This window comes from Alternaria viburni (assembly GCF_023758015.1).
Source record: "Alternaria viburni strain BMP 2772 chromosome Unknown scaffold_28, whole genome shotgun sequence".
NCBI classification, from domain to species: Eukaryota; Fungi; Ascomycota; class Dothideomycetes; order Pleosporales; family Pleosporaceae; genus Alternaria; species Alternaria viburni.
In genome coordinates, this window is record NW_026055797.1 from 339664 (window position 1) to 362377 (window position 22714).

The 22714-nt window shown below is 52.2% G+C and overlaps 9 protein-coding genes across 9 annotated transcripts; 2 read left to right on the plus strand and 7 right to left on the minus strand.

Annotated features, from left to right (window-relative positions):
- Positions 1-173: 173 nt before the first annotated feature.
- Positions 174-982, minus strand: J4E79_010095 (uncharacterized protein; the record flags this gene model as incomplete). Its single annotated transcript, XM_049358935.1, has 3 exons — positions 174-442; positions 495-572; positions 625-982. 3 exons carry the CDS (start codon positions 980-982, stop codon positions 174-176), a joined length of 705 nt encoding a protein of 234 aa, XP_049206668.1.
- An 826-nt stretch (positions 983-1808) lies between these two features.
- On the minus strand, positions 1809-3099 carry J4E79_010096 (uncharacterized protein; the record flags this gene model as incomplete). Its single annotated transcript, XM_049358936.1, has 2 exons — positions 1809-2678; positions 2734-3099. The coding sequence occupies 2 exons, from the start codon at positions 3097-3099 to the stop codon at positions 1809-1811; spliced, it is 1236 nt and encodes a 411-aa protein (XP_049206669.1).
- A 1383-nt stretch (positions 3100-4482) lies between these two features.
- On the plus strand, positions 4483-5695 carry J4E79_010097 (uncharacterized protein; the record flags this gene model as incomplete). The annotated part of the gene is made up of 2 exons (XM_049358937.1): positions 4483-4511; positions 4684-5695. 2 exons carry the CDS (start codon positions 4483-4485, stop codon positions 5693-5695), a joined length of 1041 nt encoding a protein of 346 aa, XP_049206670.1.
- A 275-nt stretch (positions 5696-5970) lies between these two features.
- On the minus strand, positions 5971-6950 carry J4E79_010098 (uncharacterized protein; the record flags this gene model as incomplete). The annotated part of the gene is made up of 2 exons (XM_049358938.1): positions 5971-6241; positions 6301-6950. The coding sequence occupies 2 exons, from the start codon at positions 6948-6950 to the stop codon at positions 5971-5973; spliced, it is 921 nt and encodes a 306-aa protein (XP_049206671.1).
- A 1092-nt stretch (positions 6951-8042) lies between these two features.
- Positions 8043-9802, plus strand: J4E79_010099 (uncharacterized protein; the record flags this gene model as incomplete). Its single annotated transcript, XM_049358939.1, has 4 exons — positions 8043-8084; positions 8143-8367; positions 8505-9571; positions 9640-9802. The coding sequence occupies 4 exons, from the start codon at positions 8043-8045 to the stop codon at positions 9800-9802; spliced, it is 1497 nt and encodes a 498-aa protein (XP_049206672.1).
- A 177-nt stretch (positions 9803-9979) lies between these two features.
- Positions 9980-12559, minus strand: J4E79_010100 (uncharacterized protein; the record flags this gene model as incomplete). The annotated part of the gene is made up of 2 exons (XM_049358940.1): positions 9980-12357; positions 12550-12559. The coding sequence occupies 2 exons, from the start codon at positions 12557-12559 to the stop codon at positions 9980-9982; spliced, it is 2388 nt and encodes a 795-aa protein (XP_049206673.1).
- A 1255-nt stretch (positions 12560-13814) lies between these two features.
- On the minus strand, positions 13815-14486 carry J4E79_010101 (uncharacterized protein; the record flags this gene model as incomplete). The annotated part of the gene is made up of 3 exons (XM_049358941.1): positions 13815-13870; positions 13922-13981; positions 14030-14486. The coding sequence occupies 3 exons, from the start codon at positions 14484-14486 to the stop codon at positions 13815-13817; spliced, it is 573 nt and encodes a 190-aa protein (XP_049206674.1).
- Positions 14487-15324: 838 nt separating this feature from the next.
- J4E79_010102 (uncharacterized protein) lies at positions 15325-15896 on the minus strand (the record flags this gene model as incomplete). Its single annotated transcript, XM_049358942.1, has 2 exons — positions 15325-15455; positions 15509-15896. The coding sequence occupies 2 exons, from the start codon at positions 15894-15896 to the stop codon at positions 15325-15327; spliced, it is 519 nt and encodes a 172-aa protein (XP_049206675.1).
- A 451-nt stretch (positions 15897-16347) lies between these two features.
- J4E79_010103 (uncharacterized protein) lies at positions 16348-22470 on the minus strand (the record flags this gene model as incomplete). The annotated part of the gene is made up of 1 exon (XM_049358943.1): positions 16348-22470. The coding sequence occupies one exon, from the start codon at positions 22468-22470 to the stop codon at positions 16348-16350; it is 6123 nt and encodes a 2040-aa protein (XP_049206676.1).
- Between the last annotated feature and the right edge of the window lie 244 nt (positions 22471-22714).

A 22714-nucleotide genomic window follows, 5' to 3' on the forward strand; every position in this document is an offset into this window, starting at 1 on the left:
TCTACTTCAGATTGAAAACCAGATGTATAATTTCAAAGTCTGTCTCAAAAGGTCTAGGGGTATTCGCCGATTTCCTAAACGCCTTGCTAAATCGATCCCGAACATAAATCGTCTTTCACAGGCCAAGACTCCAGAAAGCAAATACGAAGGAATGTGTAGGCCCCTCCTTCATCTCAAGCCGCTCCAGCGCCGGGAGAGCCACCGCCTGGAGAGCCAGCTGGACCCTTGCCCTTTCCGAAGGAGGGTGACGTCGGTGACTGCGGTGATCCTTGACCTCGTCCGGAGCCAGCTGAGCCACGACCTCGAGGAGTGTTGGACCCGCGACCAGCTGAGCCACGGCCAGATCCTGGCTGACCACCAGAGCTGGGACCTCGAGGAGTAGAGGGGCTGCCGCGACCGCGACCGCCGGAGGGAGGAGACATAGAGGGGTTGGCAAGCTCACCTTCGAAGGATTAGCTTGGTCTCAGGAGGGATGTGATGAAGTTGCTACTTACTCCTCGAGGGAGTCGAAGGAGGCTGTTCAGGACGGTCGAAGACAGAATCTCCTGCGAATTCATACTCTTCCTCCGCATCTGTAACATGTCAGTATTTATATCATTTTCTCCCGATCAATATGAAATTTACCTTCACCCAAATCCTCTCCAGGCAAGCGATCGCCCCTTACAAGAGAAGCATGTTCCTCCATTTGGATTTCCCAGTACTGGTGTGCGAAAGCGCCGAACTTGGGACGACCAGGTTGGTTGTACTGGAACTTGACTCGGCGACCAGTGGGCGGGTCGAATACACGGTAGCCCGAGTCGTAGAACTGGAGAGCATCGCCCATGTTGCAGCGTACATAGTCTTTGCCTTGGAGTATAATGAAGCTCCTGGCGTTCTTGTCGCTGCCAGCTACCCAGGTTGCCTTGTCGAGGGAGGAGCCGTCACCACCATCGTTTGCGCCTTGAGGTAGGGCAGTTGGTCCGTACTGAGGTGGATTAGACATGTCGGCTTGGAAGTATAGTGTGGGAGTTGTGTTGAGAGTGTGAGAGTTGTATATAGTAGTCGACTCGAAGGTGTGGTATGAGTGATGTGTTAAAGGGTTCAAAGGTGTATATAATAGTCGAATTGTACTGGATATACCGATAGATTGTTGGTCACGAAAAGAGACAAGGGGGAACCAGATCGGTGGTTTATATGGACACCCCAGATCCGAAGACAGGAGCCCAAGACCGTTTGCTCCAGGCGTCAGGTGTACTATGGCGCCATCCTTTCCGTCTCTCACTTAGCAAAAGTGCCTCAATAAAAGGTCTGAAGGCGCGGTAAGAGAGCGCTGCAAACAGCCTTCACTTGGAGAAGGAGTGATTAAGGCATTGATTTCCGGAGGAGGAGGAGCGGTACAAGAGCGGTGCAGGAGCGGAAATACATCGGTGGAAGGAGCGGTGGTGGTGCGCCCCTGACATGATCTTGAGACTGCTTATTTGTAAGAGATGGCGTGAAGTGAGTGAGCTGACGTACTAAGAGAGCCTCCGTTGCGACTTCATATACCAATTTCCGCGCTTGCTTCTGGTGGGCGCATGGTTTGAGCAAGCAGTTTCCTCCATTCCGCGCCTAAGACAATTGTCTTGAGCAAGCTCGATGATGTCCTCAGTTCCGCATTGCTACGCAAACGACGGCAATATGGTCTGTCACAAGAACATGTTATTGTAAAGCGACTCAGTGTCGGATCACTCGGTCGACACTTATAAGTGTGTGGTATATAACATTAAGGTTGCATTCCATCATGCCACGTAGTTTTGAGACTCGTTTAGCGTACTAGAGCTCGAGCTTTGCTACTCAGAAAACAGACTCTCAAGAATCATACCGTATGCCTCCGCCGCCTGCACAAGTTCCTCTTGACTCAACATCTCATCCGGCGTGTGTGCAACTTCAATCGTACCAGTACCAAACAAATACTTCTTTTCCACTTGCGGCAAACTGGGAATGTCCGTTCCAAAGAACACAGGCGCGACTTCTAAGCCCTCAACGTCAGTGTCGAGGATGACCGCGGGGTACCTAGCGCTCGAGAAGACGACCTCGAAACTAGCGTTTTCCCCCTTTGCGCGCGTCTCGAACGGTGAGAGCATTCCAGCGATCATGTCTTGCACAAGGTCGACTGCGTCGTCTTCGCTGCGAGCTATACGAACGGCGATGCTTGCGTTAGCGTGATCGGGAACGACATTGCTAGCGACTCCACCCGCAACAAGTCCAGCGTTGAGAGTTGTTGCGCCTAGTAGCTCACTTCTCGGCAGAGCCGATTCGAGCATGTTCAGTCCAACAATGGCTTCGGCGAGATAATTGATGGCGCTCACACCGAGCCAGGGATATGCAGAGTGAGAAGATCGACCTGTGATGTCCAAGCTCACACCCAGGTATCCTTTGTGTCCGCTAGCTAGCTTGCCTTCCGTTGGTTCCCCGAAGATACCTGCGCGGAAGGTGGTGTTAGATGCGTACTCGGCGAAGGCTCTCATTCCGGCACCGCCAGTCTCTTCGGCGACAACGAACAGCATTCCTAGGCTGGGCGTATCGGTCCTAGATTGGAAGAGCTTATGGGATGCGATTATCATTGTTGCAACGGGGCCTTTCGCGTCGACCGAGCCACGTCCGAAGTGATAGACTGTGCCGTTCTCTTCCTTGCGCTCGAATGGGTAGAATGGCGGTACCTAATTTTGTGTCAGACATTGTTTTTGAAGCATGTCTCGGGTCGAATATGCTTACAGTGTCGATATGACTAGTGATCAGGACTTCCGGCCAAACTCCCTCATCTTTGAGCTCTTGTGGATAAGCGAAGACGTTGAAAGTGCCAGTATCTCCAGCAGGGATTTCTTCGACGTAGTACCCCAGGTCCGAGAGATATTTTGAAATGAACTCCGCACATTCAACTTCATCCCCAGAGATAGAGGGGATATTGACAAGCTCTTCATGAAGACTGTACAGCTCTTCCGTCTCCTCAGTAGTAAGAGTCGCTGAACTTGATGCGGATGGACTGGGAGAGTTCACAGCCGATGGTGACACTGAAGCTTGCGGTGCTGCTATGGTCAACCCCAGGGATGCCAGAGCTGCCAGAGTTTTGATGAGGACCATCTTGGCGTTTGATATGAGTGTTGGCACTTCGGGTATGTTTCTGCTACCTGTGAACTAAGGGTATACCCCATTCTTATACCTTCAGCACAGCCTTGAGACCTCGGAAGTCGAAATCCAATCCGCAAAGACGCAATCCGCCTTAGTCAGGACCTACGCTGGATTAACGCTCGAGACGACAGGGTTTAATGCGAGATATGGATACTTGAAGGTTGGCGTACGTCGTTCGGCATCTGAGTTCCTCGCTTCGAGGTTTTCGGAACGTTCTATCCTGGCGTGGCCAAGAAGCCATATCTCCTAGAGATACAGTGAAGACGTTTTACTGGAGTGTCGACGGACTACAAGCACAAGCCAAGGACATCGTTGCAAACTAACGCATCTAGCTTAGTATGATGGAAGAAGATAGCTGGTTTACGTAACCCTTGTCCCATTTTATTGTTCACGATAGCTTCTTCGTCCGCGGTTTTGGAGAAGAACGGGATGATGTCAGCCGCGACAACGGCCGCAAACGCGGGGTGCGGAGCTGTTATCGAGCGCAGGGCTCTGATAAGCGGTATCTTGGCGCCATGGCAGCATAAGAAGCGTCTTGGTAGTTGCCCCGGCCTGCCATTTCGGATGTTTATAAGGCGAGTGTTGTAAAAGCGGTACAGGTCTCGGACGTAGGCGCGTCAAACAGTGGATGAGCACAATAGGGTTCCGAGCGCAATCTAATATGTAGACGAGCCGAACCTTCGCTAACCCCGTGGTATCTGTTTCATCCAATTTCGAAAAAAGGAAGTATACATTAGCTGCACCGTGCAGTCGCGTGGGAAGGAACGGTATCGTGATGATGCTATCGCGGTTAATGGTAGTGATGACTTTGCATCAAGGCACAAGAACGTGGCGGAGAACACCCAAGTGAAAGGTATCGAAGCAAAACAAAGCGCTGATGAGTATAGGAGGATACGAAGAGACGGAAGGCAAGAAAGAATCGACCTGTTGAAGTGGAGGGGGTGGTAGCTGCCATGATTGGGCCGACACGCGTTCGCGACGTGAGTCCGATGGGAAGTCGCGACCGCAACTACCGACAACAACAATGGAGACCCACGTACAGCTAGTCAGTGTGAGAGTCTGATGTCTTTGATTACAATGCCTAGCATCACGATTAGACTCTCTTTGCAGCAGCTGACGTTCGGGAGCTCACACACAAAGGACCGAAAGTGGATAGCGCGCCGCCCTTGACCGCCGACTGACGACTGACGTACATCGGATGGATCATCAGCCTGAGCCACTCCACATCTCCGCCCGCGTATCCGTGAGGCTTGAGCTTTCGCTACCTGTAGGTCCTGGTCCCGCATCTCTCACCTAAACACCTACACCCAAAGAAGACGCCCAACGACTGCAATGATGTTCGGCTTTGTCGCCGACGGTTTGACGTAAGTATTACCCCGCCCCCGCCTGTAGCTGCCAATTCTCCAACAAACTTTGGGGCCTGATGAGGTATCGTGAGCTCGCCGCTTGCTGTCTTGGAGCTCGCATGACTACGATATGCAGTATTTTCTTTTTGCTGCGATGTATTCGCAGGAAACCAAGCTAATATGGCGATAGCGTTGCAACCACCGTCTTCTTCCCTATCTTCGCCTCCTACAAAGCTCTTCACACCTCGGATCCAGCCCTCCTCGCACCCTGGCTGATCTACTTCGTCGTTCTCTCTGCCTGCACCGCCGTAGAGAACACCTTCGACTTCATCCTCAGCTGGGTGCCCTTCTACTCATGGATTCGCTTCTTCGCACACCTTTACTTGATCCTGCCTGGTTCGCAGGGCGCAAACTACCTGTACCAGGAGTACATGGAGCCTTTCCTTTACCATCATGAGAGGGAGATCGACGAGTTCATTACACAAAGTCATGATCGTGCTAAATCGGCAGGCATGGCATACGTCGAGATGGGCATCGAGTGGGTCAAGGTCAACGTGCTGGGCTTCGCACCTGGAAAGCCGCAGTCACCAAGACCTGAAGGACAGACGTACGCACAAAACCTCATGAGCAGGTTCCAGATGCCTTCGGCGAGGGGCAGCAACGATCTATACGGACTTGTCAACCAAGCACTCAGCGGAGCCAGCGCACTTTACGGTGCCGGTAGCGCAGGCACTCGAGATGCGCAAGCCTCAGATCTGAGCCGCGGCGCTGGGAACCTCGTCCCAGACTCCATCCGCAACAACAACGACCGACTCGACTACGTTGCGTCGCAACGCCAGCGCCTCGAGACCCTCCTGCAAGCGTTCGACCGCGAACAAGAAAACATCCGCACACAACAAACAGGTGGGAGCAGATACCATGAAGTCAACAGGAGTACTGGAAGTCTCTCTGGTAGCCTCTCCCGCAATAGGAGCGAAGCGGAATTCGACAGGATTGAGCGCGACGAACTGAGCTCGGGCTCCGACCGACCACCATACCCCCTTACACCACCCGCACTCGGTCGAAGGACAAGCAGTGGCTGGATGCCGTGGAACTGGCAGCGTCAAGAAATGCCTCGGGACGACCCTCTGGCGTATGGAAGGGAGCCAAGCGATGTGAGGAACAGATCAAGGGCTTCAGGTTTTGATCTAGGCGATCGCTAGAAGAATCCCTGGAGGACAAAATCTGTGATATGATGGCGATGATTCATGGCGTTTGGGCAACATGGTAGATGGTATTCTGCTAGGCTTCACAGGTACACTGAAGCTGTGTATATTTGGTATCCCAATTCATGAGTACGAGTAGGACTAGTCGTCCTGGTGATGTTACAACCATGTGTACAACCACGTCTAGCTTGCGTGAGGTTCTATGCCTGATTTTCCTGAGATTGGGTCTATTCCCTTCCCGCTATATGATTCCCAGCATGACTCAACCCCCCTTACAACTTCACCTCCTTGTACGGATACTTGGCAGTGTCGTCCTTCCTCAGCACAATCTTCCTCTTCTTCTTTGTGCTCGCATGCTCCACCCACACCTCCTTTGTCATCTTATTCGTAAAATCCCGAATGAAGCGCGGATCCCAGAGTTCAGACGCGATACCCAAGTCCTTGCAACATCGCATCAGGGCATTCGATTTACAGCCTTCGGTCGCTGTGGGGATGCCGTCGGGGTCGAAGTATTGTTGCTCGCCACGGGCGATGGAGACAAGTCTAAATTGTTTGTTAGCGGAAATTCGTTGGAATAGCGAAAGATGGAAAGAACAACATACCGTCCCTGCACAATAAGTCCATACTCCCTCGTCACCAACTTGCCCGTCACAATACTCTCGCCTCTCGGCGCAAGACCCCACCCTCCAGGTCCAAACGCCTTGTTCAATATCCGCCTGTACTTGATCTCAGGCAAGTATATGATACCATCGGGCTTCACCTCCACGTCGTCCTGTGTAATGGGCGCGAGTAACAATTCTCCTTGCTCTGGTGTGAAGGATACGGAGCCGAGACCGTGGTATGACCGTGTCCAGTCTATTGCTGGTACGCCTTCGAGCTCGGGTGGGGCATCGGAGAGTCCGTCGGTGAGGGAGCGTTGTTTACGGGCTGCTGTTGCTGCGCTTTCTGCGGTGGCATTGCGCGTTGTTGGTATGGGTGGTTCTTTGGCGACAAACTGCGGTTGTACTGTCCGCTGTGGGGTCGCTGTGGTCGCGGGTTTTGCCGCCGTTGACGTTGGAGTTGCTGGCTTCGCAGCTGTGGAGGTACTGGTTGTGCTTGTCGTGCTCGTCGCTGCTGGCCTAGGTGCAGTCGCGTATGCGGCGAAGATGCGGGACGAGGTGAAGCCCCGCTGCTGTATCCGATTGGTGATTATTCTTGATGACGAAGCGGAGAGCAGGGCGGAGACGCCTCTGCGTGCTGGTGTCGCTGCCATTGTGACGTGCAAGGGTAGGTGGGGTTGATTTGTTGCCCTTGGGACGGAAACGCCTCAACGCGAAGTCACGATCTGATAGCCGCACGGGCCATGTCTGCGTATATGATGGCGGTGCATTGCTGTTTGCCGATTTCACCGACTATGCTCATGGGCGAATCATCATCATTCGCATTAGCATTGCACATGTTCAGGTGACGACTGCTTCTGGGCGTCGCGTTTTCGTTTGGTCGCTTTCGTTTGGTCGTTTTCGTTTAGTCCTTTCCGCATAAGTTTGGCTGTGTACGTTCGGGTTTGTGCATTCCCGAGGTCGTGTGGTGAGATATGACGACTACGTCGCTGCTACTAACATTGCTTGCAACTCGGCTCCGATAGTGACATGCAAAATCTGCAGTTTGGGGATAGTTATTTACCAGATGTACAGATCTGCCAGGAAGCTTGTCCGAATGCGCATGCGAGAGCGATTCGAATGTCCGGAAGAGTATCCATGCTGATCACCCGGTTTCCCCACAGCATCGTATGCAACGTATAAACTCAATTCTCCGAGCGATCGGCCGGTGAGCATTGCACGGACGAAAGTGTCCTATCGGAATCTGCCACACTCTGAAACATATTTGGCAGGCTTCACATGTCATATTACGCCCTGATGTACGAAACCAGGCTGTGCTCAACCCGCACAGCCATCTGCCAGACCTGATTGCCGACCCTCCGAGGGAGTGGGTTCTGGACGAGCTTAATGATCCTCATTAGCCGGACGGTGAGCGTGGGAAATATCCTCCCCACGGATGGTCGACTCGCGTCAAATGCCTCATTAGGTGCGACATTTGGGCTACTCCAGCCGATCACTTGACACTGGGTGCCTGGCTACTGGCTACCGACGTCAACGGTACTAGGCGAGCTGGCTGTGTCCCGTCTGGGCATGGCACGCGTCAACCTACTCCGTTTCTTTTAGTGCGACAAATGTAGTGCTTGTACTCGTCTGTACTTAAAGCTTGCGCGTGCCCTGCATTGAGATCATCATATGGTGGCTGAACTCCAAGCGTCATGTCTTCAACATCAACAAACGGTTCCTCGGGAATCACGAAAGTCTTCAACATGGCCTCGATACCGCAGCTCGTTGGTTCTCTGATCGGTCTTGTAAGTACTGCTTGGTTTGCTGAAGCTCGTCAGAAAAATAGCTGCTAACTTGGCATAGCTGGTTCTCCGCTTCATCGCTAGAGCCATCTACCGCATATACTTCCATCCCCTCCGACACTTTCCTGGACCGAAACTCTACGCTGCGACGCGCGTCCCATATAACATTGCTATCTGGAAAGGCACACGTGATCAACTCTTCCAAGACTTACACCAAAAGTATGGGCATGTCGTTCGTGTCAACCACGATGAACTGAGTTTCACGGATCCAAATTCTTGGAAAGATGTAAGTTTCGCATACTTTGATACAGATATACTTGAACGCCCCCTCGACGTTCCAGGTTCGAGTTGGAACCTCCCGCTACCTTCTTGGGTGCCCGAAAAAGCAAATGTAATCTTCGCCACCGACTAACCACCTTCCAGATCTACGGCCATGGTTCCAAAGGCACGGCAGGACATGTTCCTCAAAAAGCCTGGATGAGGTATGGCACAACACCCAATCGGGAACTCAGCCTCATCATTGCCCCCGACCCAGACCACAGTCGCCAACGCAAGATCTTCACGCCCGCGTTCTCCGACCGAGCCTTGAAACAACAAGAGCCCCTCTTCGTCAAGTACGTCGACAAACTTGTGTCTTCCATGAAGAACACGATCGAAAAGAATCCAACCGCGAAGTTCGACATGGTCAGGATGTACAACTTCACCACCTTCGATATCATGGGCGACTTGACTTTCGGAGAGCCACTGCATATGCTCGACAACGCCGAATACGACCCCTGGGTCCGTATCATCTTTGCCAGTCTCAAGATGGGATCTCACTTCACCGTCATGATGTCATATCCATGGCTATGGCGTGCGTTCAAGAGATACGTACCCGAGTCTGTAAATCGGAAGCGGATGGACCACTTCAACCACTCTGTAACACGCGTGACAAAGCGCCTTGAGAAAGGCCGCGATTCCGAGGGCGTCGATCTATGGGATCTGGTGCTGGGCCAAAAGGAAGGACGAGGCCTGACCCGAGGCGAAATGGACGCGAACGCTTCCCTCTTTATGATCGCCGGAACGGAAACAACAGCTACACTCGTTTCGGGCCTGACATACCTGCTCCTGCGCAACCCGGACTGCATGGCAAAGCTCAACCATGAGATCCGTAGCGCTTTCGCTAGCGATGCCGACATGACCATGGAGCAGCTTGCTGCATTGCCCTACCTGTCGGCTTGCATCAAGGAAGCGTTCCGTATCTACCCCCCGGTTCCTCTTGGACTTCCGCGCCTCACACCGCAAGACGGCAGTACTGTTGTCGGCCAATACGTACCACCCGGCACCATCATCATGATCCCGCAACACGCCATGTACTTGTCTGACAAGAACTTCAAGAGGCCAGTTGAATTCCTTCCTCAGAGATGGATGGGTGATCCCGAGTTTGAGAGCGATGAGAGGCAGTGTGTTCAGCCTTTCTCTATTGGATCTAGGGATTGTGTTGGTAAGAAGTGAGTTCAACAGCCCTCTCTCCATATTCATTTCTAGCATACGTACACAGACCATAGCAAGCTAACAGTAAACTTAGTATGGCATACCACGAGATACGCCTCCTTGCTTCCAAGGTTTACTACAACTTCGATATTGAACTCTGCCCTGAAAGCAATGATTGGAGTAACCAGAAAACATTCATTCTTTGGGAGAAGCACCCTTTGATGTGCAAGTTGAAGGCTGTCAACTAGAAGATGTTGTAGTAAGATTATGATACGAACCAATGAAATTATGAAGTATGTAACACAATACTTTGTATCAAGTTCCGTGCGCACTTGTCTCGAATTCGCCAAGTCGGTCTGCAGCCCACAGCAAGTCTTTGCCATGTCATGAGCTGCTAACACTATGAGCATCTTCGATTCCTCCTCCTAGATACCAACATCCTCCACGCGCAACAACCCCGACGCCATACCCGCAACAGCCCACGTGCCAAACTTCAAATTTGGGTTCCAAGCCAGCGCCGTGATCGCAGTCAGCTCTTCGAAGATACTAATCGATCTTCCCACCTCTGGGTTTCCCCTCTTAGTCGCATTCGCAGATGTACTGTGCGCAATGCCTGTTTGACCGGCCTTATAGCCTTCGGTGATGCGGACCAGAGGTTGCGAGAGTACGTCTCGCGGCACCTTCTTGGTTCCATCGGCTGGTTTTCCGGCTTGCAATTCGGGTGTGTCGTCGTTGTTGGTCTCCTCGATTGTCCCGCCCTCGGTCATGGTGACATCTTCACCAGTCGTAGGCTTGGCTTGCAGCCGATCCATCGGTCGTCGCCACTCGTGCACAAACCATTTCTGTTGCCAGGGCATGATTTTGTAGTTCGTGATGCGCATGATTGGGTTGCTGGCTTGGATGTCTCCGTCGACTCCACCGATAAGAACGCCGGGATGGACCGGGCTTGTTGCGACGCGTGTGATGCTATTTTCTAATCGCATGCTGTAGAGGTTGTGGTAGTAACGACGGATGGGCGTGTGTCGCAGGATGTAATGTTCGTCAGGCATGACGAAGGATTGCGTATGCTCGTGCCATGCCTGCGTTAGACAAAGTGTGCGACCTCGTATCGAAGCAGTGGTATCGGCATTTGGGCTTCGCAGGTCGAAGAGGCGCGCAAAACCGTCTGCGGTGCTGATGGACAAGAATTGCGGGTTAGACGGCCATCCAGAGGAGACTGTGAGAATATAGGTGTCTGCTAATTGCTGATAGAACCAGGGTCTGGGGTTGTGATGTGTGGCGTCAGGTGTTCTCAGTGTGCCTGGGCGATTCAGAGACCAAATGCCTACAGTGCCTGCTGCAGTCGCAACCGCGAGTGTATGTCCCGAAAGCCAGTGCAAGCACGAGGGCACTGTTTGAGGAAACGAAACTTCGAATGCAGCACGTGAAACACGAAGATACGTAGGAGTGTGAGTGTCGGCTTTGGGAGGTGCGGAGATATCCAAGACACGCACTCGTCCATCGGACCAGATACCTGCAAGCATACCTATATGCCTACTACTTGCGTCATCCATCTCTTCAGTCGTGTCTGTAGCAGCTACCGGGCACCATCTAAGATGTTTCGGCGCACCCCAGTCTGTGCAGATGACTAGCTCTAGTTGCGGCTCTTTCGATGCATCCAAGCCGCCTTCATCGTCAGCTTCAAATGACCATATCTGAATCGACGCAGGGAATGGCTCGGTAGGGTTGAATGCAGGTGCTTTTGGCTGCTCCAGTGGCTTGGGTTGGTCGCCGCTGGTAGGTCTCTGCTCGATGGCAACAGCAAGATATTGGGTGCTGGATTCCTCGTTCGTCGCCCATTGAGCGTCTTGCACCCAAGAGCCAAAATTGAACAACCAACCGCGTCGCTCTTGATCGCCCGGGAAGGGTTCTGCGATGCTCATGTATGAGCCTTTTGCCAGTGTGTTAACTTGGGGCGTGTTCACCGGACCAGCCAGTACGTTCATGGTATCCGATCCTGGGGTTGTCATGTACTGTTTCGCCTCGTCCGCCGTCAATTTATTCGTTGTCTGCGCTTTTGCAAAAGCATGGCTTCCGATATTGGCATACCACGTCCTCAAGACTTCATTCTCTTTTTCCCTTGCGCCATCGGCTTCGAAGAAGCTCCTTCTCAAACTACCCACCTCAGCATCATCAGGTTTATTCTTCTTATAACTCCGGATAGGAAACGTTTCTTGTGGGAACCAATAGTCCCTCGATTCGAGTACTGGTCTCAGATGGTGTACATCTGGACCAAACAGGTTCTTCAGCCGCGGCTCATGACCACCGATCTTGTCGAAATCGGGGATACCTCGCGTTCGCAATTGGGTGTCCGTATCGACAACCCGTACTTTGATGCCACCTCCTTTCTTGAATATGACTGGTGACGGTATGTTGTCTGCCATGTCCTTGTAGCGGGGATCATTGTACCGTCGTTTCGGAATAACGTCTGGGGTAGTAGGCACGGCTTGAGGTACTCGCGCATTTCGAGCATCGCGTGCATTGCGTTTTGGAGTTGGTGCAGGACTTTCGTCGGAATTGGCCTGCTCTTCCGCAGAGTCATCTTCCTCCTCTACCACTTCGTCTTCTTCTTCATATTCCATCTCCTCCTCCTGGGCATCCGGCATGAAATCATCACCGTCGTCATCATCGCCGTTTTGGAGGGATGGTGTCTGTTTGCCGGAGGGCGCAATGCCATCCTCGTCTTCATCGAGAAACGAGTATTCATCCTCGACGCGATAGGATTTGCGCGGCTTGCCTCGCGACTGCCGAGGTGATGAGTGCTCTGATGCGAGCGTTAGTGGTGTCCACCCTCGTCGAAGATGCAGGTAAAATCGCCAAATGCAGCACTAGCTCCAAGCGGCCTTCGTCATGTAGAGCTCCAGCCATCTTACATATCGATGAACTCACGCTGGAGCTGGAGGATCGCGTTCTTTTAACGCGTAGCTGGGCCTGTAGAGTACTTCAAATCACATACCTATGGACATTTCGAGCACTCAGGTGTGTTGCTGTTGTGACTGCCCAGGTGATTGGGTGAAGAAAGAGCAACTCGGATGCGACCAGGAAATCCAGCCCCACCATTAGCGGAGGGCACAGACCTTTTGACCCCGCCATCGCATCCAAATTCTGCTGTCAGAACTCTGATTCACATGCTTGTGGGAGACTTGACTGGGGGACTAATGGCAACTGCATGCGCGCGTTTTACCAACGTTATAAACGCAAATTTTCCCCGTTCCTCCATCAAAACGAATCACTTCGGGTAAGCAGCTTTCCAAGCCACTACTCGCATCACCGTACTAACAACCCTATCGTGGTATGGTCTAGTGGTATGACGTCGCGTTGTGGCTGGCGGACACCTAGTGTCCCGATCCAGATCCGCGCCAGCCTGGGTTCGAGTACGTTCATTCCCTCATTGGTGGTCCTGAGACATTCCTAACATGTCTACAGTTCCCAGTACCGCCAATTAATTGCGACAATCTCTTTTTGACTTCTCTCTCACCATGGCTATGTGAAGTTAGGCCACGCACACTCTTTTTTGACACAAGCACAGCTGCAGAGGTGCAGAGTAAGCAATACGTTTTTGACCTTGTGTGCGGATGTACCTAAGAGAATGTGCTACGCGAGTGCTACAATAGAGGTGCGCGCAGCTCCTCTTTTGATTATCGCCGTCTTTTCACCATAGTAAGAAGATAAATGTCAGAGGCGCCGATGCACGCCTACAAGATATCCCAAGCCACTACATAAGTTTCTACAAGTCTGTACAACTGCGAAAGCACATGCGTAATTTGACGAAATCGATGCATGTGTATAAGAGTAGCAACCAGCCAAGATCTGCGGAAAGCGAGAACGCCAACAATAAAGCAGAGCAGGCAGTAAGGTACCGCAGTAGGTGCATATAACATGTCGAAGCGCTAGTGGGTTTATACACTAGAGTGACGACATATAACACAACGTCTATCTTCTCTCGGTAGCGCGCCACATGTTGGTCAGATTTGATAAGGGGAAACCCAGAGGTAACATGTAGTCTTTCAGCGAGCGGTAGTCTCATTCAAATGCAGTGTGAAGACGGAGTTCGGCTTTATATCTCATATGTTATTCTCTTCTATCCAAGGGGTATCTACCAACGCCGTGACGCCATTGAGGAAGGTTCCGTTGCATCTACTTGCCCACTTTTTCTAGTCGGATTTACCCAGCGCGCGCAATCTCGCTCCGAAGTGAAAGCACAAATCCAAGAGCCAGGTCTTAGTCCGTAGAAGAAGCACCAGCCGAGCGGTCGCCAGACGTATCTGAAGACGATTCTGACAAACGATTAGTACGACTTCGTCTGGTATATCACTGAACCGACTTACCAGCAGCGTCTTCCGATGAGTTGCCAGTGTTGACGTCGTCGTCTACAAAGGCGTCGCCGTCTACACAGAGTCAGCTATAATAATGCAAGAAGGATACATCATACTCACGGTGAACTTGCAGCGCGTTATAAGCATCAGTTGCTGCCCCCGAACCCGTCGCAAGTGCGTTATCGTGAGCGGCAATGTCCTGCATCTGAGCTACGATACCCGCAGCGGCCGGCATAGAGGGGTTGCCAATGGGACCCGGAGGGATATGAGACTTGGGGATAACCTCGTAGGTCTTCCCATCGAGGATTGTATACGACAGTCGAGCATATTCACGCGCTTCCTCGACGCGGGTACGACGGTATCGAGGGAAGAGGCCAACGCCGTCGACGACGTAGTTCTTGGTGATACCAGGTGGTTGGAACATGATACCTGCGCAAGCAGCCTTCTGGGGAGTGCTTCCGTCTCCTGAGAGAGGGATCTTGAGGTTGGGGTACGAAGAAGATCCATGGCCAGTGTTCTTGTTGGGATTGCCGCTAGGGGGCGGAGGAGGTGGAGAGGATCCAGCAGCGGCGGACATATCTTCTTTGAGTTGAGTTGGAAAGTTTGATCGTGGTATATATAGCTTCTGTGGCATAATTAGCAGAGTAAGCATAGCCAGTATCTCCAAGGAAACTTACTAGGAGTTGAAGTGTACCACGGTGATATCTCTTCTTGTAGCAGTGGTGTATAGAAAGAAGGAACCATAAACCCGCTCGAAACCACCTACTTATACAACGAAGGCGGTTCTCCTCAGCGATCACCTTGACCTTTACTCAAAGTCCAGGTGACCTCCCATAGCCGCCCCTCACCGCGAAAGTGAGAAAGTTCTACAGTAGTGAAGGAGCGCATTGTCGTCGGGGTAGTCAGAGGATCCAGTGATTCTATTGTGTGTTCGAAACAGCGTTGGAAAGGAGAGATCTTATAACTCGAACGAGCGATTGCGTTTGCTGCTTGTGGTCGTGTGTTGTGGACGGAAGACACTCAGATTGCTAGGCGGCAGGTAAATCAACGTCAAACGCTATGGAAACGGGCAGTCGCGTTCGTGGACCGAGTGAGCTCGTGACTTATCGAGGAAGGCGCGATACCCAAAGAGAGCATAAGGAACGCGACGAGAAGCAGGAGTGTGATGTCATCACGTATCGGGGACATCAGCTCCAGCGTAGGTGTCTTCCGTCAGATTGACACTATTCACTAACTGTACTCGGCAGATGCGCAGATACTCGGTTGTTGTTGCACGTTGATTTACATGTTATGTGTCCAGGCCTATCTCATTGGTGTCTAGAAGCAAACTAATCCTGACCCCAGTGACCTAATAGCGGTCGGCACCAGGTCAATGTGAATATCTATCCTGACCTACGGCAAGAATCCAGCCCGGTCTAGGAAGCAGCGACACCAGAACCAGAAGCAGGAAGAGCTTTCTCATTGTCGGAAAGACCATCGTATAGACCTTTGTCGAGATCATCTAGGTAGGAACTCCTGCGACGCTTGAAGTACTTGAAGTCGATATCTTTCACATGCGGTCAGCCAATGTTCAAGATGCTTATCAAATCACGGTCTTACAATAGTGGATAGTATCGTCATCTTCCGCCTCCTCCAAGGCCGTTTCAACGTCAATAAACTCCCAATACGGATCGTTCAGACGCGACAAAACGTCTTTAGCTTGCTCAGGATGCTTGATGACGATAGTGTAGGTGTTGCGACCTGGATCATAGGAGACATGCATGCGCATCCCATCACTGTTAAGGATTGCGACATTGTCCCGGTGGTACTTGGGTACGCCCGCCTCAGTCGTCTTTATGATACCTTTGGTCGGATCCAAAGCGTAGTAGCGCGTGGCGATCAAGTCGAGTTGGGCGCGGAAGTCAACTAGCGGGTTCTCGAACGAGGTACCGGCGCTCTCGTCTTTGGAGGGACGGTTGTAGCTGGAAGGAGGGATGCGGAACTTCATCTTTCGTTCGTGTTTGGGGTTGGCGCGTGACATTGTATACCTTGGATCGAGCGATGGTGATTTTCGAACGGAGCAAAGAACCCTCAATATACACGACTCTAGCTTGTCTGTGTTTGCTGCCTAACCAATGCACTGCGGTCGCAAAAGGGAAAGAACTGTGGGGGCGTGATGTCTGAGCCAATGATAACCCCAGCTGAGGACAAGGAAAGTGAATAACCAAAATGACGTCGGGCGGAGGAAGGAGAGACCTACGGATGATGTTACTTCAAGCTTCTGTCATACATGTTATATATACAGCCCTACATGATGGGTATCTAGAAAACAAACCCACTCCGACTCCTTCGTCGCCGATCCTTCATAGCAACGCCATGAGACACACTTATTCTATAGTTGTACACAATCCAGCAAAAAACACCCTCCTGCGCGCCGTTAACCAAATCCATGAACTTCCTTACTTCTTCTCGCCGTCAACATCCATCGCATCCTCATCCTTCTTAGCACCAACATGTATAGCATCGCCATCCTCCTTCCTCGACATAACGTGAATAACATCGCCATCATCATCCGCCGCATCATCTCCAGCAGCCGTCTCATTCCTTTTTCCTTCGGGACTAACTCGATTAGCCGCCAAATTAGGAAAGAGAGGCTTTCCTGCAATAGATACCGATCTACGCAGATTATCGTTCTGGACTTCCTGATGAATCTCTTCCACCTCTTCTTCGTCTAGCTCGCTAAGCTCGCTCTCGTCGTCTGCGTCGTCGTGGATGGAAGCGGGTGCGCTGCGCTCGGGCTCGTCGTTGTTTATGCTGGCAGATGTGGTCGCTGTGCCGCTCTTGTCGAAGGAAGGGTGTAGATGTTCGGTGGATGTGCCTGGTTCAGGTGCTGGTTGCGCAACGGCTTCGGGTGAGGCGGCTTGTCCGACGATGGAGGGAAGCGCTGCTTCGCTGGGTGGAGGCGATCGAATGGGCATCGATGTTGGCTGCGTAGCTGTACCTGCGATCTTTTGTACACAAGCTTCGGCTCGACGTGCGATCTCCCTACGACCCACTGCCTTGGCTCTTGGTTTTGCGGGTTGCTCAGGCTGCGAGGGCATTTGCGGCATTGACGGCGGGTGCTGCGGCTGAAGCTGGTTGGGGTGATACATGTTAAATGGCGTACCAGAACTTCCGTCAGCAGGTCCATCAACCTGAACCTGCATCAACGATGAGATAGGTACAGCACCTGCAGCTGTTGCGGGTACACCGAAAGGCGATGGTCGAGGCTGTGCAGGCTGCAAGGGCTGCTGTGGTTGTTGCTCCGATTGCAACGGCGGTAGCGAAGGTCCAATCGAAGTGTACAGCATTGCGTATGCGTCGCCAATCAGGTCGTCGATGAGAAGGGGCTTCATCATGCCATTATTTAGACGCTTGAGTTCGATAGCATCGCGGAGAACATCCAGCACGGGATGTTGGGTCTCTGGGTTCTGACACCACGCTTCCAACCGAAGAGCCAGCGTGTTGAACTCATCGTGATTGACAGACTTGAAAGCAGAGTCTTCTTGACCCTCAAGTACGTTGCCAATCTTTCGCAGCATTTTGATGTAGCGCAGACATAAGTCTTGCCACAATTTCTGGTGCTCGAAGAAGTCAGTCTGCTTGCGTCGTACACGCTTAGCAAGCGCCTCAAAGTTAGTTTTGTCTCCAGTGAGATCCAATAGTTCAATAAAGAACTTGGTATACCGTGTAGTGTAGACAAAATGTCGGCCGGGTCGCTCATTCTCAGGTTTCCAAACTTGTACAGCCATGGTCTTGGTAAACATTTGCTGCGTAAGCTCATGTTTAGCCTCATTGGCCGATACTGGATCTCTGCCGTTGTCATAGAGAGTATGGGCCACACGGGATATGATGCGATGGTGCCAACTTGACTTGTCGGCCGCTCGCAATGCTTTTAATACCGCGAGTACGTATCGCTGCCAGTCACCGTTGTTTTCCGGAGCTTTGACGTTCTGCGTGTAGGAAGTGTTCGCGAGGATCTCCGCCCCTTTCTCGTGGTCGATGGCTCCTCGCAGGAACAGTTTGTGTGTGATGGAAACGAGCTTGTAATGCGGCTCAAGGACTGGCTCGCCGCTGCGCCCCTTCTTTCCTGGTAATGTTTCAATGGCGCTGACGAATGCGTCCACAACAAACTCCCAGGAAGGACCGCGTGGAAGGGGTAGTGGTGCACCTATTGACTTGGCATATTGCGTCGCACCATCATTTGCTGCCCACATCTTCCAACCACACTTTCCAAGCATGAAGTGATTCCACCACTTGTTCGGATTGCCTTTGATGGCTCTCTTGTAGAGAGTGCTTGCGAATTTCCAAGCAGTGTAGGCATGCAACGGGGCAAATACGACTTCTTTGTATAGAGAGGCGTTCGTTTGTAGGTTGCAAAATCGTTTTTCACTTTCCCGTATCTGGAATGCTTCCATACCGAATGGTTCCCTGGATGAGGCGTACATGCGGTTTCCGAACTCGGTGTACATCTGTGCAATCTTGGTTTGATCGATCGGCGTGATGTTAGCATCGCGGGTAGCGCAGGCTACAGCCATAATGTAGCAATTGATTGCAGCACGCTGGAAATTAACCACCTCGGCACTATTGCTGTTCATCTTGTCTGCGTTCCAAGATACAGCCTCTTCGAGCTGCGTGTCGTTGGCTTGGGCAAGCCGATACCAGGTCTCCCACCGTTCAATGGAGTGCTCCAGGTCCTGCACAAAGAATGCCTGTGCGTAGTTAAGGTCTTCTGTCGGTCCCTGAGTCATACGTTTCTGCGATCGGAATTTGCTCAGCGCGATGTTTCCCATCATGTAGTACCAGCCCTTCGATGCAGCCACAGCTTCGTCAGCAGGAATGTGTTTCGTGGCGAGCGAACCAACGCCTTTCAGACACCCAAACAGTGCCACTGGATTGACGGGCGATTTGAAGTAAGTGGAAATGACTTTGCGGTTAAAGGTAATATCCTCGTTCTGTTTAGGCCGACCAAGAGCAGCATGTACTTTCTCGATGGTACCTTTGAGCTCGGTCTTAGGTAGGTCCTTGAGATCGACCTTAGCAGCTTGCGACATTGCGAAAGGTAAGATGCTGAAGGCAGTCTTCTTATCAAGGACATCTGGCGTAGTTTGAAAGCTCTGACAGTCCAGAGGCTCGACGAAAAGCTTCAATCCATACATATCGTGGAGTACCTGGCAGAGCTCGGTGGCGTGGCTGGGACCATCAACGATGTCATCCATGCGAAGTAGCTCGTCCTTCGCAAGCCTCAAGAACTGACGGTTAGAAAGGTGACAGAAGCCACGTACACCAGTCGCATGATGCACATGGCGGATGAAATCGAACAAATCGTCAGAAGGAGTAGGGAAAGCCTCTGAATCTTGGGACATGCCGTCTTTGAACAGGTGGTACTGCAGGATCCAGAGTCGTAGGTGTATGTCGTCGAGTCTTGACATCATATTGGCGAACGCTGCATTCGGCTGAGATTCTACTCGAGGCACGGTGATGTGATTGACACGAATCAGATCTCGGAGCATGTCTGCTGCTGATATAATATGTAGCAGTTCTGCGATGGCGGACATGGACGATTGGACATGCTCATATGAGAGGCAGGCGAATGGTGCTTCGTCATCTCGGATGATGCGGATTATCTTGACAACCATGTCATCGATCACCCGGTATCGGGTTAAGAGCTTGTGTTGACGGTCTAGCAATGGAAGTTCCTGGAAGTTTGTAGATCTGAGATCTGCTACAAGGGCTTCAATACTTCTAAGGAAGTATGACAAGACCTTTGAAGAATAATCAATGGCTTCGTAAGCCACGCGCAACCTATTCCAGAGGGAGAGTCGGACATTGACATTCGCAGAGTCGAGGAACTTCCGCATTTCCAGAACGGGCGAGACGCGATCGAGATGCTGTTCTGAGCCAATGCTTACAGTAGGTGAGCTGTGTGTATCAACGCCGTCATGTTCTAAGCCGTCGGGCTTCGGGGAGGTACTAGGGTCGTTTGTGTTCGCAAGCTCCAGTATCGGCTCCAGGCTTTCGATAACCGTTACTGGGTCCTGTTCCTCTTGGTCAAAGACCTTGAGAAAGAAGTCCTTCATACTAATGCGCACGAGCTCTTGATCAATAGCGGCGACTGAAAGTTCCGGCATGACGGCGTTGTTCTGTATCTGAATCGTGTGATCGCCGAAAGGCTCAAACATATCTTTCAACTGTGCCATGGCAAATAATACATGTTCCGGCAACACCTCGTCGTTGACACTCATTTGAAAGACTGTCGCCCAGATATGGCGCAAACCTAGATCGTCAATGCCCTGACCTGGTCTGCAGTCCGATCGAAGTTGTAAAGCCTCCCGCGCGAGCAAAGCCCATCTTTCGAGACGGTCACTCTGGAGGATTTGAGTGCTGGCGTCTACTACACTTTGCGGATGCTTGATAAGAGAGTAGACATCGAGATGCAGCTCGAACAATGCCTCCACTATCTCTATCTGCGCCTTGTCGAAGGCGGAGAGCTCATAAGCTTGAGACCGATGTGTAGCGTCCAGTATCCGCCGATTGAGGCTGTCAACGCGTTCGGCCATGCGCTCGTATATGAACTCGTCGATACGAACAATGACTTGTACAACGTTTCGCTTGAGATCTTCCGCCCACCTAAACTGCAGGTAGCTTGACTGATCACTCGGTTGGGTTCCTGTCGTGGAGCAGTAACCTGGAGTAAACAGAGATTCAATCCAGCCAAATGCGACTTCTTCAATCGAAAGCCAACCGTTGTTGACAGACCTTGCGAACGCGTTCAAGCCTTGATTTTCCAGCAAAGGTTTATTGGAAGCTTGACTCGAACTTGACTTGGAAAAACCCAGAAACGCATTGAGCCCGTGTTCCCTAGTCGCACCGAGGAGATCGAAAGACTCGGAACTGAGAAGGATTTGTGCAGTTTTGACGTGCCCGCTCCGTAGTCCCGTGAAGAAATCGCAAGCGGCCTTGTCAATGGGATCTGTAGCAGTCGCGTCAGGGAGCGCCATGACCAGCTTACGCAGCTCATCCGGGTCCTTCATTCCCTCAACACCGAGCTTCGCATACATATCCTTGAGGATTTCATAGAGGCATGAATCTGCGTATGTGTACTGTTCGAGTTGTGTATCAAGCTGTTTACTAGCCTCTTGAGCTGCATTGCCAATCGTCGGTTCAAGTATTGACTCTCGCCCCCGAATGCGTTTACTGCGTGATCTTCCACCCTCTGCGGTTTCGGGTAGACCAGCAGAGTCTGTCGATCGTTTGCGCGACGGGACTGGTGCGGCATTGGAAGGGCCAACAGGTGCAGTCTCTTCATTCCTGACTTCACCGTCGACCTCCTGCTCTTCCATTATGGTATCTTCGCCATCCCTCTCTGGTACGTTCTCCGCTTCGGTCGCTGTAGTGTTGGGTTCTTCGATCTGTGGCGACGGGGTCGGAGCGGGCGCAGGTGCGGGCATCAAGGCTTCCTGTACTGGTGCGGGTGGTTCAGACTCGATGCGCTCAGGAGTCTCGCTCTCGAGTGGTATGCTGAAGACTATGTTGGAACCAGAAGGTACGTTAGGCGTCATGCCCTGTTGCTCCGAGAGGAACTGCCGCACTATGATGTCTCCCATTCCTGCCCAGTCCCACTTGGTCGGAGTCAAGGTCACGCTCTCCGGTGCCACCTTGATGTTGTGTAGATTTTCGGCGAGGGCGACATCGGCTGGGAGGGGCGCAAACGGAAATGGATTCAGGCGCCTCTTCAGCGTCTCGGAAAGCTTCTTGCGCTTGATCGAGGATAGTGGCGCCTGGCTCAGTGAGACATTGTCCTCCAGGCGTCCTACGAGCTCGCGCAATTGTTGTCCGGCAAAACCCTCCTCCAGCCCAGGAAGCCGTAACAGACTCTCCCATTGCTCGTCGTTTCCGTCCAAGACTGCCTCCAGACAGTAGCGAGTAAGGCGCTTGCTGCCCAGCATAGCCGCGACAGATGCCGCACGCAGCCAGAGATCCAGGTCGGTGTCCTCCTTGTCCAAAGCCTCGGCAAAGTAGTTCAGGGCGCCGCGTGTGTTGTTCCATGCCTCCATCTGCGGTGACACGCCACTGGTAGCGATCCAATGCTGCATCGCCTCGAGCAGAAACTGGCCATGGTTCTTGTATGACAGGTGCAGTATTTGCTGGAGTGTGTTGGGGGCGCTGTCGGCAGCGCCTGTGGACTGGACGGGGCCTGCATCGTAGTCGTCCTCCAATATGGTGTCGAACACCAGGTCTTCGCCAAAGACCTCATGCCGCTGGTATTCCGAGAGAGATTCGGCGTATTTGAAAATTTCTGATTCGAAGAGAGCTTTGTAGGCTGCGGCGGTCTTGTCGAACGATGGAGGGCCTTCGGAGTGGTATTTGAGGGCGGTTTGGTAGAGTTTCAGCGCCTCTTCGATTTGGATCTCCTGGGTATCGTCGACTTCTTCTTCGGCGGTCTCCTCGGGGAGCTCGACATTGTAGGGATGCCATGTAGAGGCTTTCGACTGCGATATGTGAGCGGGCATGGTTGAGAATGCCGGGGTTGTACTTACCATGATGCGAGATGTGCGTGGTTGTAGGCAGTTGGGAAAGGCCGACAGGCAAATGAGAGACGTTTCACAGCATTGGTGATACAGACCCTGAGCAGCAGGCAACCATGGAAGGCGCGACGATGGTGTGGACAAAGAAGGTGGGATGCGACTGGGCTGTGGCCTATGACACGTCGTGAGGCCTCGGTGTGACGCGACGCGACAGTGAATGATGGAGCGCAGGGATGCCCCGTCTTGGCAGCTGCGGTCC